At 35.3% G+C, this 17,994-nt stretch overlaps 1 protein-coding gene across 2 annotated transcripts; it reads left to right on the forward strand.

Moving 5' to 3' along the window:
• The first annotated feature begins 455 nt into the window (after positions 1-455).
• On the forward strand, positions 456-10,450 carry LOC133293457 (topless-related protein 1-like). Of its 2 annotated transcripts, none has more exons than XM_061492038.1 (26): positions 456-649; positions 1,179-1,315; positions 1,439-1,618; positions 1,708-1,821; positions 1,893-2,051; positions 3,843-4,020; positions 4,116-4,242; positions 4,378-4,487; positions 4,595-4,772; positions 4,894-5,003; positions 5,115-5,184; positions 5,296-5,369; positions 5,470-5,565; positions 5,643-5,738; positions 5,892-6,019; positions 6,142-6,376; positions 6,457-6,618; positions 6,693-6,776; positions 7,021-7,167; positions 8,004-8,114; positions 8,222-8,401; positions 8,482-8,610; positions 8,692-8,787; positions 8,943-9,131; positions 9,216-9,382; positions 9,929-10,450. In XM_061492038.1, exons 2-26 carry the CDS (start codon positions 1,236-1,238, stop codon positions 10,134-10,136), a joined length of 3,408 nt encoding a protein of 1,135 aa, XP_061348022.1. In that variant the 5' UTR covers positions 456-649; positions 1,179-1,235; the 3' UTR covers positions 10,137-10,450. The 2 variants fall into 2 exon arrangements, with proteins under 2 accessions (XP_061348022.1, XP_061348023.1); XM_061492039.1 differs by having other exon boundaries at positions 9,932-10,450.
• The last annotated feature ends 7,544 nt before the right edge of the window (positions 10,451-17,994 follow it).

The raw sequence follows: 17,994 nt of genomic DNA on the forward strand, positions 1-17,994 counted from the left end.
CGTTACCCAGAGGGATCTGAACCCAGTAAAAATCGCTTTCTCGGCAATTATCCTGTCTTTTCCTTCAACCATTCTTCTTCGCTTTTACCCGTACGTTCTGTCACCTCATCATCTTAATCCAGTTAAAATCTAAATCTACGGTCACTATTAAACAACTATCCTAGGTATGGCCGTAGAATAACACTACCCATCTACTAGTTCTAGTCCAAGCTGAAGAACAGCTGTCAGCTCAAGATTCCAAGCCGATTATTTAGACAAAATGAAGCCGGCTTAAGTGGGCCCCGCATATAACTGCAATGGAAATATAAGCACTACTAGTTTTCATATAGCTTATCATTATATGTGATAAGTCAACATTCGTATCATCTCCCTTCCCTGTCTCCTCCTATATAAAAAAACACCAATTTCAGCAAGTTCAAGTGTCCTATATATATATATATATGTTTGTGGAGAGAGAAAGTCCAGTGTGAGAATCACGAGAGTGAGTATATTAGGCCATTTATTCTAGGAGAGAGAAAATCAAATAGAAGAGAGAGAAAAGCTTTGGTCTTTGGCTCTCTTCTTCTTCTTCTTCTGCTTGTGGTGGTGGTGCCTTTGTTGTTGGGTTCTATATTCGGGAGACCTTTCTTCCCATGTGTGAGCTTTGAAGGTGAGACCGTTTCTCGAAACCCTCTCTCTCAGGTTTCCGAATCTGTAACTTTAAAGTCTGTAGCTTTTATACGTATTTTAATTTCGACTTTTCCTTGTTAGTTTCCCTTTATAACCCTTTTTCTCTTGCATCTTGGATTCCCTTATGGAATTAAAGTTGCTTTCTCTGTCTGCCTTTTTTTTTTTTTTTTTTTTTTGTCGCAGTTTTCTCTCTCTCTCTCTCTCTCTGTCTACCTTTGATCGTCTTGGATAGAGTCAATTTTTTGTTTTTCACTTTTTTTAATTTTTCCTTTCGTTTTTGCGCTTAAAACCTTGTTTCACAACCTGCATCGGTCTATTTTAGTTGATTTTTCAGATATGAAAGCTTTTCTTCCACAAATGCTTTGCTGGGGCTAGTTAAATGATTTCATTCTCGGTGTGGAATTTTTTTTCTGTATTTATTTATTTATTTATTTGGATTATTGTAGCTGGTCGACGTGCAATTTCTCTAACTTTTCATTTTCAGTAATAATTTTTTTATTTTTTCGCAGATCTAGTTTATACTTGTTCATTTTGGTGCTTATCTGATCGAGGACGAGGCAGTTACTATGTCGTCTCTCAGTAGGGAGTTGGTGTTCTTGATCTTGCAGTTTCTGGATGAGGAAAAGTTCAAAGAGACTGTTCACAAGTGGGGATTGTTCCTTTTGAGTTTGTTATTTATTATTATTGGTCATTTCCTGTATTTATTTATTTTTATCACATTTACTCATTAATTAATTTTTATTTTTATTTTTATTCTTGAAAATGATAGGCTTGAGCAGGAATCTGGATTTTTCTTTAACATGAAGTATTTTGAAGATGAAGTGCACAATGGCAATTGGGATGAGGTTGAGAGGTATCTCTCTGGTTTCACAAAAGTAGACGATAATAGGTATTCTATGAAGATATTTTTCGAGATAAGGAAGCAGAAGTACCTGGAGGCATTAGATAAGTAAGCTTAAAACGTTCAAGTTTATATTATGTTGACACACATTCATTCTAGTATAAGTATTGAACTTCAGCTGTTTTAAAATTTGGTAGGCATGATCGATCCAAGGCTGTAGAAATATTAGTGAAGGATCTGAAAGTCTTTGCCACATTTAATGAAGAACTGTTCAAGGAAATCACACAGCTTTTGACATTGGAGAATTTTAGGTACGCATATAATTTTTTACTTGGTGTAAAACTTCTGAAAGATATAGACAATGATATCTGTTATTATGTAGGGAAAACGAACAATTGTCTAAGTATGGTGATACGAAGTCCGCAAGAGCAATCATGTTGGTTGAGCTCAAAAAGTTGATTGAGGCTAATCCCTTATTTCGTGACAAATTGCAATTTCCCACCCTTAAAAACTCAAGGTTACGGACTCTCATCAATCAAAGGTAATTCTTTAGAAGTCCAAGATGTTGATTTGTCAATCAACGTAGAATAAGAACTTGTGCATTGTGTATAATAACTCTCCGGTACTATGGTCATTATATTGCTTTTGCCTAGAGGTGTCAGAATGGGATAAAGCTCGCGGGCTAGCCCGTACAGCCCTATATTTGGCCTAACCCTCAAAACCCTATAATTTTTAGTTTTTCATTATTTGAAAAACTAAATATTATAAAAATTTAAATATTTATAAATATAAAAAATTATAAACATAATATAAGTAAAAATTGTTGTGAATTTGATGGAGAATTTAGAGAAAGTGAAATATGAAATAAAGGAAAATGAAATGTAGAAAGAAAATCAAATAAAGAATAAGATAAGAATAATTATGAGCTCTTGAAGGTATGGAAATATTATTATATTATGAATTCACCAAGTATCACTTTTTTAATCTAAGATATGTTTTTATATAGGATTCTAAGCATAATTTGGGGAATAACTACAATTCAACACACCATTAGTGTGATGGTTGTAGAATACATCAAAGTTTATGAAAACAAAGTCACATGTTATGAACTATGTAAAAGGTCATCCATAATATTTTACAACATTCCTCTTTGGATGTATTCTACAATTCAACACACTATTAGTGTGATGGTTATAGAATACATCAAAGGTCATGAAATACAAAGAGTCACATGTTATGAACCGTGTGGAAGGTCATCCATAATATTTTACAACACTCCCTTTTGGATGTATTTTACAATTCAACACACCGTTAGTGTGATGGTTATAGAATATACCAAAGGTTATAAAAAACAAAGAGTCACATGTTATGAACTATGTGAAAGGTCATCTATAATATTTTATAATAAAAATGAATTTTTCAGTAGTGATATGTTTCAACATATAATTTCATCTGCGCAGCAATAAAAATGAAATTTTTTATTGACATGTAAGCATATTATATATCCACATTTGTATTGAAATATATAGCATACTAAGAGTAGTTATTCAATACTGGTATTAAGATCATTTTTCCATCGTTACTTTTAGTTTTCCGCTAGAGTTGTTGTATTCAGTTATGACTTCTGATGATAAAATCTTTATTTGATGATATCATTTAATAATGAATTTAGTAAAGGTAGTAACTAAAATTTTAATATATTTATATTTTCACTTGTATATTTGTGTACAAATATTATTTTATTCAAAAAAATTATAATTTGTATAAAATATGTTAAGAAAGTTTTAAATATTTATTTGTTAAATTATTTTTTAATGTATTGAATATGATAATTTTTTTTTTTATGAAATTTTAGTTTTGGATGGCCTGTGGGCTGGCCCTAACCCATAGGGCTTTTGGCCCGTGCGGGCCTTTAATGGGACAGGTTGACCTATTTTGACATATCTGAGTTTTGCCATCTTTACGTACCATTGAAGGAGCCTTCTCTATATTTATATTTCTGTTTCCTTTGGTGTATACATGCATTGTGCTCTTGTTACCCAACCATTGAACTCCTATTTAATTTTAAATCAATGATAGGATTTGTGCTACCAATTGTCACTGGTCGTAATTTTGTTCATTGAATGTTTAGAATAACTATCCAGTACAATCTGTTGCAATATTTGGCTCTGTAGTGCCAGCTTCAATGCATCTTTTCAGTTGAATGATAGATCATTTTTATGTAGTGGAGCTATTGCATATGCTTTTGCATTGAAGATAATCTTTGAACAACTGATTAGATTATCTTATTTTATCAGATAAATGATTTTCCTTTTTTAAAATCAAATTGCAGCTTGAATTGGCAGCATCAACTTTGTAAGAATCCACGGCCAAATCCAGATATAAAAACTCTTTTTGTGGATCACTCATGTGGACAACCAAATGGTGCACGGGCTCCATCACCTGCTAGTAATCCGCTACTAGGATCCTTACCAAAGGCTGGAGGGTTTCCTCCTCTTGGTGCTCATGGGGTGAGCTACTAAACTGATTTAGTTTCATAGGAGTTTGCATAATATGTTGTTGTCTTGTTTCTTATTTTGGACTGTGCTGTGGTTCATGTGTATAGCCCTTTCAACATACCCCTGCACCTGTGCCAGCACCCCTGACTGGTTGGATGTCAAATCCTACCACTGTAGCACATGCCGCAGTTTCTGGAGTTGGAGCTATAGGTCTTGGTGCACCATCAATCCCTGGTACTACGTTCTTTACCTTTTCTGTTATTCTCCAACTCTTCATTTCTAGTGGTACTTAGATTTCATAGGCCAAGTTTAGTATGCAAAATCTTTAACCTCTGACATAACCTCTTGACATTTCATTGGCTTTTTAAGCTGCTTTGAAGCACCCTAGGACCCCTCCAACTAATCCGACTGTGGACTACCCATCTGGAGATTCAGATCATATTTCTAAGAGAACAAGACCAATGGAAATGTCAGATGAGGTAATCTGGTATCATTTATCGAAACGTCTTGCATGGTCTTGCAATTAATATCCATGCAAGTTTTACCTCTCGCATCTTTCGTAATGATCTTTCATCATTTTGTGAAGGTAAATCTACCAGTCAATGTTCTGTCAACAACGTTCCATGGTCATGGTCATGGTCATGGTCATGGTCAGGCTTTTATTGCACCTGATGACTTGCCAAAGACTGTCATGCGGACACTAAACCAAGGCTCATCTCCTATGAGCATGGACTTCCATCCAGTTCAACAGACTTTACTTCTTGGTCTGCTGCTCTTCCAAGGCCTTTCAATAGTGTTGTTGTTGTTGACTTGTTTTTTAATTGCATTATTTTACTATTCATACTGGCAATTGACTATGAGTTTCTTATCGATGCAATCTATAAGTTGGTACGAATGTGGGGGACATTGCTTTATGGGAAGTGGGTTCCAGGGAGCGGTTGGTCTTGAGGAACTTCAAAGTTTGGGATCTTAGTGCTTGTTCAATGCCATTTCAGGTTGTCCTTTCTCTCCTTTATCCCTTGATCTTCTTGATTAATCTTTCTGCCAAACCCTGAAACTAGTAATTTTGCACTGACTGAAAATGAAACTAATCATGATCAATTCAGGCTTCTCTTGTCAAAGATCCAGGTGTTACTGTCAACCGTGTGATTTGGAGTCCTGATGGGGCTTTATTCGGTAAGTGGAGAGTTTTATATTCTTCAAGTTTGATATATATAGATCTAAGTATATATACTTTCAGAAGTCAACTAAACCAATCACTAATGTACGGGTTTGTTTGATGAATAGGAGTTGCTTACTCAAGGCACATTGTTCAAATATACTCTTACAATGGTGGGGATGAAGTACGACAGCACCTAGAGGTATGTACACAAATGCAGACATATAATGAAGATTTCTCTCTGCTTGCTTGAGGTTTTATTTATTCATTTTGTAATTTTTACTTTTGAATTTATTTTCTAGATTGATGCTCATGTTGGTGGAGTAAACGATCTAGCATTTTCCCACCCAAATAAGCAACTATGTGTGATAACCTGTGGTGATGATAAGACCATCAAGGTGGGTTTGTCAAAGCACGAGCTTGGTTTTCTGAAATGAAGATAACATATGTTGCTAACTAAGTTATGTAACTTAAGGTGTGGGATGCTGCTACGGGTGCTAAGCAGTATACTTTTGAAGGTCATGAGGCTCCAGTTTATTCTGTCTGCCCTCATTATAAAGAAAACATTCAGGTAGAAGTTGAATTTGATACCTTTGGTAAAATATTAGTTGAGTTTGTTGATATGATTCGTTTAGCTCTATTAATTGAGTGCCCCAAAGAAAATCTTTTGACGATGTTCTAGTTGGTTTTCTTGCTAATATACTCTCTGATTTCTATGGTGTAGTTCATCTTTTCAACGGCATTAGATGGAAAGATAAAAGCATGGTTGTATGACAATTTGGGATCTCGTGTTGATTATGAGGCTCCTGGTCGTTGGTGTACAACCATGGCTTATAGTGCTGACGGTACAAGGTTCATATTCTCAACCCTGGCTACTTGTCTTCTGAATCTTATTGTATGATTGAATTATAATATATGTTCTGATCGCTTTCTGTTGATGTTCAAACATTTTTTTTTGCGAATATATATTATAGGCTCTTTTCATGTGGGACGAGCAAAGCAGGGGAATCGTCTATTGTTGAGTGGAATGAAAGTGAGGGAGCTGTGAAAAGGACTTATCAAGGATTTAGGAAACGATCTTTAGGTGTTGTACAATTTGATACAACCAAAAATCGATTTCTGGCGGCCGGTGATGATTTCTCCATTAAATTCTGGGATATGGACAATATTCAGCTTTTGACTACTGTTGATGCTGATGGGGGTCTCCCTGTAAGTTCATTATTTATTACAAATTGGGGAGCTGGTCTACATAAATAGTAGTTGCTAATTGTTACCTTCCTGAATTCTAGGCAAGCCCACGTATCCGTTTCAACAGGGATGGATCACTTTTAGCTGTCTCTGCGAATGACAATGGAATTAAAATCTTAGCCAATGGAGATGGTATTCGTTTGCTGCGTACATATGAGAATTCTTTATATGATGCATCAAGAACATCAGAAGCCATTGCAAAGGTTGACTTATAGATGTTATACTTTCCTTGACTCTTACAAATAAAACCTAGTCTGATACATGCTGTTTGTGGCAGCCAACAATAAATCCAATTTCTGCTGCTGCAACTAGTGCTGCACTTGCAGAGAGGGCCTCGTCTGTGGTAGCTATTACTGCAATGGTCTGTTTATATTGTCTTTGTATCAGCATTCAGTAGGACTTGTTATTTACTTGAATTTTAATTGTAGCCTTTTTTTCTCAATGTTTTTTGTTTGTTGCTCATCATGCAACTCTTATTTGTTACATAATGTATCCTACTCAAAAAGGGGAGTCAGCATTTCACTCTGATTGTTATAATGTATTTATTATAATGTATTGTTGTTGTTATTCTTATTAATTTAACTATGTCAATTTCAACTCATCAGAACGGGGATGCCCGAAACTTGGGTGATGTTAAACCTAGAATAAGTGAAGAATCCAATGACAAGTCAAAGATATGGAAGCTCACTGAAATTAAAGAACCATCTCAATGTAGATCCTTGAAGCTACCCGAGAATGTAAGAGTAACCAAGGTATGTTATTTACTCACTATATTCATTTTTTAAACCTTCCTTTCCATAGAACTTTTATTTCATTGAAATTCACCCTTTTCAACAAACTTTATTTTGGTTGGACTACCAAAAAAAAGCCTGGTATATGTAATATGTGTGTGCATTTCCTTGGTCATATCCCTTTTATTTTTGTAATTGCATGGCCTAGGAGCTCCTCTATCTGCAAAAATACTTGGTGATCAATATTTTCATATCAAAGCATGGTAGCGTGCTGTTGTTTTTTCTCCTTTTTTACCTTAATTACCTTGTAGCATGAGTATCTTACAGACTTAGCTTTTTGCAAGTGATCAGAACTGGAGATTTTCCTGCTTCTGTTTAATGTACGTTCTTAGCAAAAGCTGGCACGTCTGTTGTATAATCTGTCTTTTTGGTAACACTTGTGGTTGCCATTTGTATTACCACTCAGATAGCATAAGGTTTGTGGGTCTTTGTGCATAAAAATTTGAGCAGAAGCAGTTAAGTATTCAATCAGCGTGCTATTTTGCGTTATTTTTCTGTCTTTTTTAGTAATTTATTACAGCCGATTATTTTAACATCCCTGTTACATTGCCTCTTAGAAGTGTTTAAGCATAAAATGTTGAAAATTTAGGGAAGTCTGTCTTGTTTTAAATCCTGAATGTGGGGCCCCCCAAAAAATAAAAAACACAGAATAAGAAACAACAGGTGGACTTGTGTGACCTTTATTGTTTTATAACTGTAATGAGACCGCCATTGAACTTCTTGAACGTCTTTCTTGTAACCCATACCCCTCTCCAAAACTGAAATTGCTCTGATTGTCTCTATCCTTGTTATGACAGATATCAAGGCTGATATATACTAATTCAGGTAATGCTATTCTGGCATTAGCTTCAAACGCCATTCATCTGCTCTGGAAATGGCAGCGAAGTGACCGTAATTCATCTGGCAAGGTGTGAGAATAGAATATGTCAAGTTACTTTTGTCAGACTACTTCTTTTCTAATAAAATTGGGAATAGGAATAATATTGTTTCCTGACTTCGATGCTTATCCCTGTAGGCCAATGCCAATGTCCCACCTCAGTTGTGGCAACCTTCAAGTGGCATCCTGATGACTAATGATGTTACTGATAGCAATACTGAGGATGCTGTCCCCTGCTTTGCACTGTCCAAAAATGATTCTTATGTAATGTCAGCATCGGGAGGGAAGATTTCTCTGTTTAATATGATGACTTTTAAGGTGAGCTATGAGCCCTAGTCATTATTCAAGATTGTATTTAGTTTGTAGCTAACCAATTTCAATCTTCTTGGCTAATGCAGACAATGACAACATTCATGCCTCCACCACCTGCGGCAACCTTTCTTGCCTTCCATCCTCAGGATAATAATATTATTGCTATAGGCATGGATGATTCTTCCATTCAGATATATAATGTCCGTGTGGATGAGGTATCATTGCTGTCCATAAACATTTCCTGTTCACTTGTGGATTGAGTAATTAGGTGTTAATGCAGATTTTTTTCTTTGCAGGTTAAAAGTAAACTCAAAGGCCATACTAAAAGAATAACTGGTCTTGCTTTTTCTCATGTATTAAATGTGCTGGTTTCATCTGGGGCAGATGCTCAGGTAATAATTGTATCAGATAGATATGTCTTTTCTATTATTAAATTGAATTAAAAGATCTTATAGTTTTGAATCTTTAACTAGTTATCATCATGCTCCTCTTTGAGCATGCTGTTGGCAATGCAGTTTTCATAGTTATCTCTTTGTCTATTGTGCAGCTTTGTGTGTGGAATACCGATGGATGGGAAAAGCAGAAGACTAGATTCTTGCAACCTCCTGTAGGGAGGACTCCACCAGCTCAGGCAGATACCCGTGTACAGTTTCATCAGGATCAGATCCGCTTCTTGGTTATACATGAAACTCAGCTTGCCATTTACGAAGCAACGAAACTAGAATGTTTAAAGCAGGTTAGTTCATTAAGTTCAGTTTTATGTTTAACTGTAAATAATTTAATTTTATCTTTTGTCTGATGTATGAAGCTTTAATTGTAGTGGTTCCCACGAGATTCTGCTGCACCAATATCGCACGCAACTTTCTCATGTGATAGCCAGCTGATATATACCAGCTTTTTGGACGCAACAATCTGTGTATTTAGTGCTTCAAACCTTAGATTACGTTGTTGCATCAATCCTTCTGCTTATCTTTCTGCAAATGTCAGGTAATGCCTTGTTTGACAGATGGTTTATCTAAGTTTGCATGATACTTGCTCCAAGTTATGAATGGCTTTCTCAATTTTAAGTTTTGACGAGGTACAAAACATTTTTAAATTACCAGTAGAAATTGCATATACAAAATGAGATAGGATATTGTTACTACCAATTAATGTTACTACCAGTGTCACTAATGGTTTGTTTCACCGTTAGATCGATTATGTTGATCCAACGGTTCTGATTTAACTTTCTAAAAACTTTCTTTCTTCCTATTTTTATTTTCACCTTTGTATGGTTATGATTCTTCATATTTAATGCGAAATCATTAAATTTTCGCATAAAATATGGGGAATTATAAGCATACAAAGGTGGAAATAAATATAACCGTTGGATCAACATAATCGATCTAACGGTGAATCAAATTAGAAATAACATTAATTGGTAGTAACAATATCTTGTCTCATACAAAATACTTTTAATTTATGTTAGAAACTTATAATCTTTTTTATATAGTACTTCCTGTTGAATAGTAACTAACCTTGTATTTTATGCAGCAGTTCCAACGTACAACCACTTGTAATCGCTGCACATCCACAAGAACCAAATCAGTTTGCTGTTGGACTGTCGGATGGTGGAGTTCATGTCTTTGAGCCCCTAGAGTCTGAAGGCAAGTGGGGTGTGCCTCCACCCATTGAGAATGGATCAGCAAGCAATGTGGTAGCTAATTCAGTTGTAGCTTCTTCAGATGAAGCCCAAAGATGATCCATGTCAACCAAAGGCAAGTTTCTTTTACACACTTAAAGAACTAAGTATGTACTTAAGTGAATGCAGGGATTGTGTGTGTGTGTGTGTGCACAATCACATACCAAAGCAGTGCAGCAATCCAAAACCAAAACCACATTGTAATTGCCAATATATGTGAAATTTTCTTTCAAGTTTAATGCTACAGAGACGTAGAAGTTCTTTAGTATTTCCAAGCCTTTTCTTTTCTGGCTATTTAGTTAGATTGTTTTAACTTCCCTTTTGTAATCTCATTTAGTCTGCATGTAACTTACCAAGGTAATATTGTCTTTATCGCCCACATTTTATTTATATGAATATATAAATTTTTTAAATGGTGCAGTTTGTTATTGATGATATATAGCTAGTAAACTGAAGAATGAGGTGCAAAGCTGTAGAGTTTTTCCCCCTATTTCTAAAAAAGAAAAAAAGAATATTTGTTAAGTGCGAAGTTTTTTGCTTTAGAAAGCATTCTCGTATGCACCCTGAAAAATTCAAGAAAGGTCTATGGAAGTCTTAATCTGTGGAGGGGCCTTTAAAATGTTCTGTTCCTGCACTGTACTTGAAAATTTCAACAAATATTTTGATGTTTTTGAACTCTTGATTTTAAAAGTTGTTACGTTCTTGAGTCCTTGGGACATAATATTTTGTTGACAGCAGCGTATAATTAAATTAATTAAGAAAAAAATAAAAATAAAAACATGATCTAGAGGCTTATAATTTAATCGTTTTAAGATATTTTAATCGGTAAATTAAAGTGTATCTCCTCTGGAAGTCTATCTTTTTGTTAAAAAGTTAAAAGAGTCGTTTGTGATAATCCCATGAACTCTAGTGTAGGTCAAAACTGTCAATAACGCTTAATCTTGCGTGAGTTTTATTAATGAACCTTATTGAATTATTTTGAAAATTGGTTTGATTCCATGGTAGCAAATGAATTTGCTTTGATTAATGAACCTTATTATTTAATTTAAACTATTATTAACGCGTGTTTGTAAGTATCTTATAACTCAGATAAAATGTCACCTTATATATTCAAAATAATAAACAAACTTATAGTTATATTAAAATTAGTTTTTTAAAAATTAAATATTTACGATTTAACTCAATATTTAAATATTAAATTAATAAATCCAGGGACGAAAACTGAGTAAATAAAATATATATGGACCAAAATAACATTTAAAGTGCAGGATGAATATAATAATTAGAGATAATGCAGTCTTCCAAATCAACGCAAACATTAATATTCGTTTTGCAAAACAATTATGAGATTGGAGTGTCAATGACCAAAGTGCCACATTTTTTGTATTACATTTTGCAATTTTTTTTTCCTAAAATGCCATGTCACCTAACTCGTTACAACACCTAGCGAGTTGGGTGTTGACACGTGGCAGAAGGTGCATAGCCACGTAAGCGAGATTATGTGGCATCAAATATGCTATGCAGCATAACATGTTTAGTCGGCTTCTGAAACGTGGCAATTCTGACAATGTACACATTTTTTCCCAAAGCAAGTTCGTCTATGCAGCAAAGCATGTTATGTGTGTCATGAAATTAATTAACACTCCTAAAAATAATTAATTAATAGTTATAAACTAATTTAAATTAATTATTTTAGTTTAATTCAGTCTATATTAATTTAAATTATTTTTATAACTATTAATTAATTATTTTTAAGAGTGTTAATTAATTTAATTTAATTTAGTTTAAGTTATGTTAAATTTTTTCTGTTAAGTAATTTAATTTAATTAAGGAGTGTTAATGAATAAAATATAATTTATGTTTGTTAATTATTTTAGTTTAATTCAGTCTATATTAATTTAAATTATTTTATAACTATTAATTAATTATTTTTAGGAGTGTTAATTAATTTCATTTGATTTAGTTTAAGTTAAGTTAATTTATTTTAAACCGTTAAGTAATGTAATTTAATTTAGGAGTGTTAATGAATTGAATGTAATTTATGATTGTTAATTATATTAGTTTAATTTTATATTAATTTAAATTATTTTATGACACACATATAACATGACATGTTGCATAGCACGTTTGGCACGGGTCATAATTGCCACATGTCAGAAGCTGACTAAACATGCTATGCTGCATAGCATGTTTGATGTCACGTAATCTCGCTACATTGTGCAGTGGCTTACGTGGCCATGCACCTTCTGCCACGTGTCAACACCTAACTCGCCAGGTGTTGTAACGAGTTAGGTGACGTGGCATTTTGAATTTTTTTTACAAACATTCAGATTAACATCAGGAATTTTTTGCAAATAATAATAATACAAATATTTCCGATAAAAGATTCCAATCCAGTATGCATTACATTCATTATCATTATTTCAATTTTCAAACTAGACTAGATGATGTGTGACAACTTATAAATATTATTGAATTCATAATTTAAACCATTACATTTATGGTTTAGTGCAGATTTACATTTTATACTTTCATGCACAAAACCACATGAAATACAGATGTTCTATTACCATATCTGAGAATCATATCACTGATACCAATACATTATCAGTTTTTAATGTTTCAAATAATGCAGTAGCCAATAGAAACAATGGTGGATTCAATCGAGGAGGAGTCAGCTATGGAGGGAGATTCGGTCAAGGGCGAGGTCGAAGCTATGGTGGAAGGAACCAGCCTAATCGTTTTTGCACTCATTATGGCAAAAACAATCACACCATTGAGAGCTGTTTTCATCTACATGGGTTTCCATCAGGTTACCGTACAAATACAAGATCCTCTAATACACAAACTGCCATCAATGCTTCTTAGGCTCCTATTGTCAATTTTCATCAAGAGAGTTCGACCACTGCAGAGCCGTTTGTGCATATGAGTCAGAATGAGTACAAACAACTGATGGAACTTCTGCAGAAATCCAACTCTCCTGCGCCTGTTCATCCCACTGCCTCTACAGTTCATGCTAGTAATGTGATTTCAAATGTTAATGCAGCAGAAGGTACTCTGAAAAACCAATGGATTGTAGATACATGTGCAACAGACCACATTACACACTCCATCTCAAATTTTTCTTCAATCCGTAAAATACCTCCCTTATCCATCCTTTTACCAAATGGTTCTAACATTTTTGCACATTATTCAGGCACTATACATTTGACATCCACTCTAATTCTTCATGACACATATTATATGTTCCTCAATTTCAAGTCAATTTAATTTCAGTTACCAAGCTTATTGCCACTCTTCAATGTTCACTCATTTTTTATGGTGAATTTTATTTTATCAAACAGATCCAATCCCAGATGATGATTGGTACAGTTGAAAGGAGAAATGGCCTATACTTGATAATCAATAAAGAAACTCAGTGTAAGAATCCGCACTGTTAATTTAGAAAATTAATTAAATGAATACGAGAATTAGGAAATAATTCCATAATTGACCCTAATAATTATGAGAAGGCTTAAATAATTATGGTAAGTGGTTAAGAAGGTTAAAAGTCGCCTTTATGACGAAAAGTGCCGATACCGGTTCTGCTTCTCAGTATAAATGCGTACCGATGAAGTATCCCGAAAAATTATAATAAGTTTGAGAATATTCCTAGAATAATATATATGACTAGTATGTCAAGTTTCAGGTCAAAATAATGAGAACTGATGCAAGAACTAATATTGTCAGCGTTAAAGCGTGTACCGGAAAAAGTACTGCGAAAAATAAAATAAAAATATGAAAAATTCTAGAAAAATGACTAGGTTCAGAATCTTAAGTTTGAGAATAAAATGATAAGCGTAACTATTAACGCTAATACTGCGCGATTAAACTTAAGCGCGCCTACAAATACCCAAGGGCACATGATCCTAGGTCAGGTCTTCATCTTCTACGTAGCATTTTCTGAACCTAGGGGGGCAGCCACCTTCTCCCATCTTCTCTCCTTCATTGAAGCTCCAAGAGAGCAACTTTCCACTTAGTTCCTTCACCAAAGTTGCTTATAAGAGTGTGCTCTAGCCATGGGTGGGTAAAAGTCCAACCATTTCTGAGTTGTGGGTGTTGTGGTGAGTGAGAGAGCTGCTGACTTTGAGGTTGTGAGGTGTGGGAGCCATCTTTATGCCATTTTGAACTTCATGGTGCCATTTTGATGGAGAAAGGTCCAACCTTGTGGGCATTTTCGTGCTCTTGCAAATTCAGAACCTTTGAGCCTTGTTAGAGAGCCCCAAGAGCCTATTTTTCTGCTGAGTTTGAGCCTCCATAAGTATACCTTGAACTTTCTCTTTGAAATTTCATGAAAATAGCTTGTTTGTGTTATGAAATGAGATAACTTTAATCATTCAAGCTTAGGGTTGTTAATCTAGGGTTAATAAGTATTAATGAACATCTGTTTTGGGTCAAAATCGAACCTTGGATCATTGGGAGCCATTTTCACTTCGGTTTATGCAGAAAAATTCTGCAAAAAACTGTTATGCCCGCGTGGTAATCGATTACCTTTTGTTGGTAATCGGTTACCATGTGCAGTAATCGATTACCATGTTTTTGGTAATCGGTTACCATGTTCAGTAATCGATTACCATGTTTTTGGTAATCGGTTACCTAGTTAAGTAATCGATTACCATGTGCTTGGTAATCGATTACCACCTGTGAAAATGACAAGAAACCAGTTTTATGCGTGTGAAATTCCCCATTTGGGCATGATGGCCTAGGAAGTTTGTGTTACTGTTGGGAAATAGTGATACCTTTAATTGAGGGACTTAATGCTCGATAATTATGAACTAGAAAAGATGCAATCGAATAAGAAAATGTTGTCATAATAAAATGAACCTTTAAAGTATGGTTATTGATGATATTTTTGATATAAACATATTGTGATTGTGCTGTTTGTGGGCATTGAGCTAGTGTGAGCTTGGCTTGGATAGTTAGCTTGCGAGGTAAGCTTTCGTGTCCTCAGTTTAGCCATTGTTGGTTCCACCATGCCCCATGGGAGAATGGTTTTATGCATGATGTGTTTTCATGTTTTGATGATTGAAATGCTTTTAGGCTGTTAAGTGTAAGTGCCTTATAATATGCATGTGTTGTTCCTTCTAGATGGTAAGCCTGAGTATGTGGCGTCATACAATATGGTGATTCTGTGGGTGGGTGCAAGTGACGTCTTGCACTGATGTAGGCAATAAAAGTATTTAAGTCCTGCATTTCTCTGGCCAGTAGAATAGTTGACACACATGACATGATTATCTGTTGCATTACACTGATTTTGGGAAATGATATTGTATACTGCTTTTAGAACTTATATTGCACATGTAAGTGAGCTTTGGGTGGAGAAATCCTTGAGGACCCCTTGTCTTACTGAGATTTCTGTTTAGAGATCTCACCCCACGTTTGGGGCACCATTTTCAGGTTCAGGTAATGCGGGGGTAGAGACCTCTGGCGGCAGGAGGCCGGAGCTTAGCTGATATTTCTGCTTATGCTGATTATGTTTGGATGCTAGAATATGTTGGTTGTTTTTATGCTATTAGCTTCATGTTATGTTATTGATTTGAGACTATGTTGGGCTTGTTGCCTTATTTGGTGAGCATGGGGATTGTCCAAGCCACATTGATTGACTATGTCGTATTTTAGATTCGAGTTGTGATAATGTATCAGGATATTGTCCGGACTACGTGTTGTAGCTCCGTGATTTAGATACTCACTATTAATTATATATTGAGGTATTTCAGTTAGCAGTCTTTTGCAATTACATACGGTCAATGTTTTTGAAATGAATTAAGTAATTCAACTTGGTAATATTAATGACATCATAATTGAAAGTAAAAAGTTATTCCGTATTTTAAATTAAGCATGGCTTAATACGATGACATGTTAACACACCGGGTATACACGGGGTGTTACACTCAGCAACCACGATATACTATTACACCCACGCCCAACTACAACAATGTGAATACTGCAACAAATTCATCCATCCTTTGGCACAGACGATTGGGGCACTTATCCGAAGCTGTGCAACACAACATAATTTCCCTTTATTCCTTCATCAAATGTAAAACCTTGTGATACCTGTCATTTAGCTAAACAGCGAAGGCTGCCTTTCAATTCCAGTAATAGTAAAATGAATGAAGTCTTTGATATGCTCCACATAGATATCTGGGGTTCATTTTCTAAGATGTCAAATACATGGCCATTGTTTCTTACTCACAATGGTGGATGATTACTCACGTTACACATGGATCTTTCTTATGAAAAACAAAGGTGAAGCTCGTCAGTATATTCGTGAATTTGTTGTTTTCATTCAAACACAATTCAATACTTCACTTAAGGTCATCAGGAGTGATAATGGCCCTGAACTCATCATGACTACATTTTATAAACATAAAGGAATACTTCATCAAACAAGTTGTGCTGAAACCCCACAACAAAACGGATTAGTAGAACGAAAGCACCAGCATTTACTAAATGTAGCTTGAACACTGATCTTCCAAGCGAATCTCCCCTTTCAGTTCTGGAATTTCGCAGTTCTTCATGCTGCTCATATAATCAACCGGTTGTGCTCTCCTCTCATTGCAAATCAAACTCCTTATCAACGAATTTATGGTGTTCCACATGACTTGATCCATCTACAATTTTTGGATGTTTGTGCTATGGATCCACATTGCATGCTCATCGTACCAAATTTAGCCCCAAAGCTTACAAAGCCATATTTCTTGGGTTTAAAGAAGGTACCAAGGAATATATACTATATGCCTTCCATTCCAGAAATTCCTTTGTGACCAGAAACATGATTTTTTTATGAATCCAACTTCCCTTTTCTTTCGGCCAACTCATTAGAAGCCACATTACCTCAACAACAAAACATATCCTTATTTTGACACTTGTTACTCACCAACACAACCACCTAACCCCACAATATGTCCTTCCCTTGACATTTGCGACACACTAGCACAGCCACCTAACCCCACAACAAGTCCTTCCCTTGCCACTCTTGACCCACCAACACACCCGTGTCAATGAATCCACCCCCACATCAGTTCAACAGCCCAACATCACAATTCAACACCTAAACCCACATAATCATAGCTATCCTACAACATTAACAGATCACCTCCACAATCGTCTTAACTCCACCAACTTCACCTCATCAACAAATCCTTTACCTCGAAGATCATCTCGTCTACGCACACCTCCAAATTATCTCAATGATTATCACGTTGGGCTCTCCACAGCTACCATTCTTTATTCAGGTGATCCTTCCTTCTCTTTTCCTAGCCATCCTTTATCTGATGTTATTTCTTATGCTAATTGTGCTCCTTGTTATCAACATTTTTGTTTGAATTCATGTTCTCATGTTGAGCCCCGAACATATACACAAGCTGGAAAGTTTCCTAAATGGCAGCAAGCCATGGAAAAAGAAATATCTGCTCTTAATCTCAACAATACTTGGAATCTAGTTCCCATTCCTCCTAGTAAACAAGCCATCGGCTGCAAGTGGGTATATACAGTTAAATACCATTCCAATGGTTCCATTGAAAGATACAAATCATGCCTCGTTGCAAAAGGCTTCACACAGCAGAAAGCAGTAGACTATGTTGACACATTCTCCCCGGTTGCCAAGCTGACATTTGTGCATACCTTACTTGCCATTGCTTCCATGAGCACTCAAAACATATTGACATTGACTGTCATGTGACAAGGGAGAAGATTCATTCTGGCTTACTTTGTCTCTTTCCCATTTCCTCTAATCATCAGATAGCCAATACATTCACAAAGTGCCTTCCTTTACCTATTTTTTCTTCTGCTGTATCCAAGACAAGTCTCGCTAATCTATTTTCCCATTTCCCATTTCTTCTGCTGTATCAAAGATCCTTATGATTATGGTACCAAT

The sequence above is a fragment of the Gastrolobium bilobum genome, unplaced genomic scaffold, assembly GCF_033153095.1.
Source record: "Gastrolobium bilobum isolate Gb01-03AN ecotype WA unplaced genomic scaffold, APGP_CSIRO_Gbil_v1 utg18566, whole genome shotgun sequence".
Taxonomy (NCBI): domain Eukaryota; kingdom Viridiplantae; phylum Streptophyta; class Magnoliopsida; order Fabales; family Fabaceae; genus Gastrolobium; species Gastrolobium bilobum.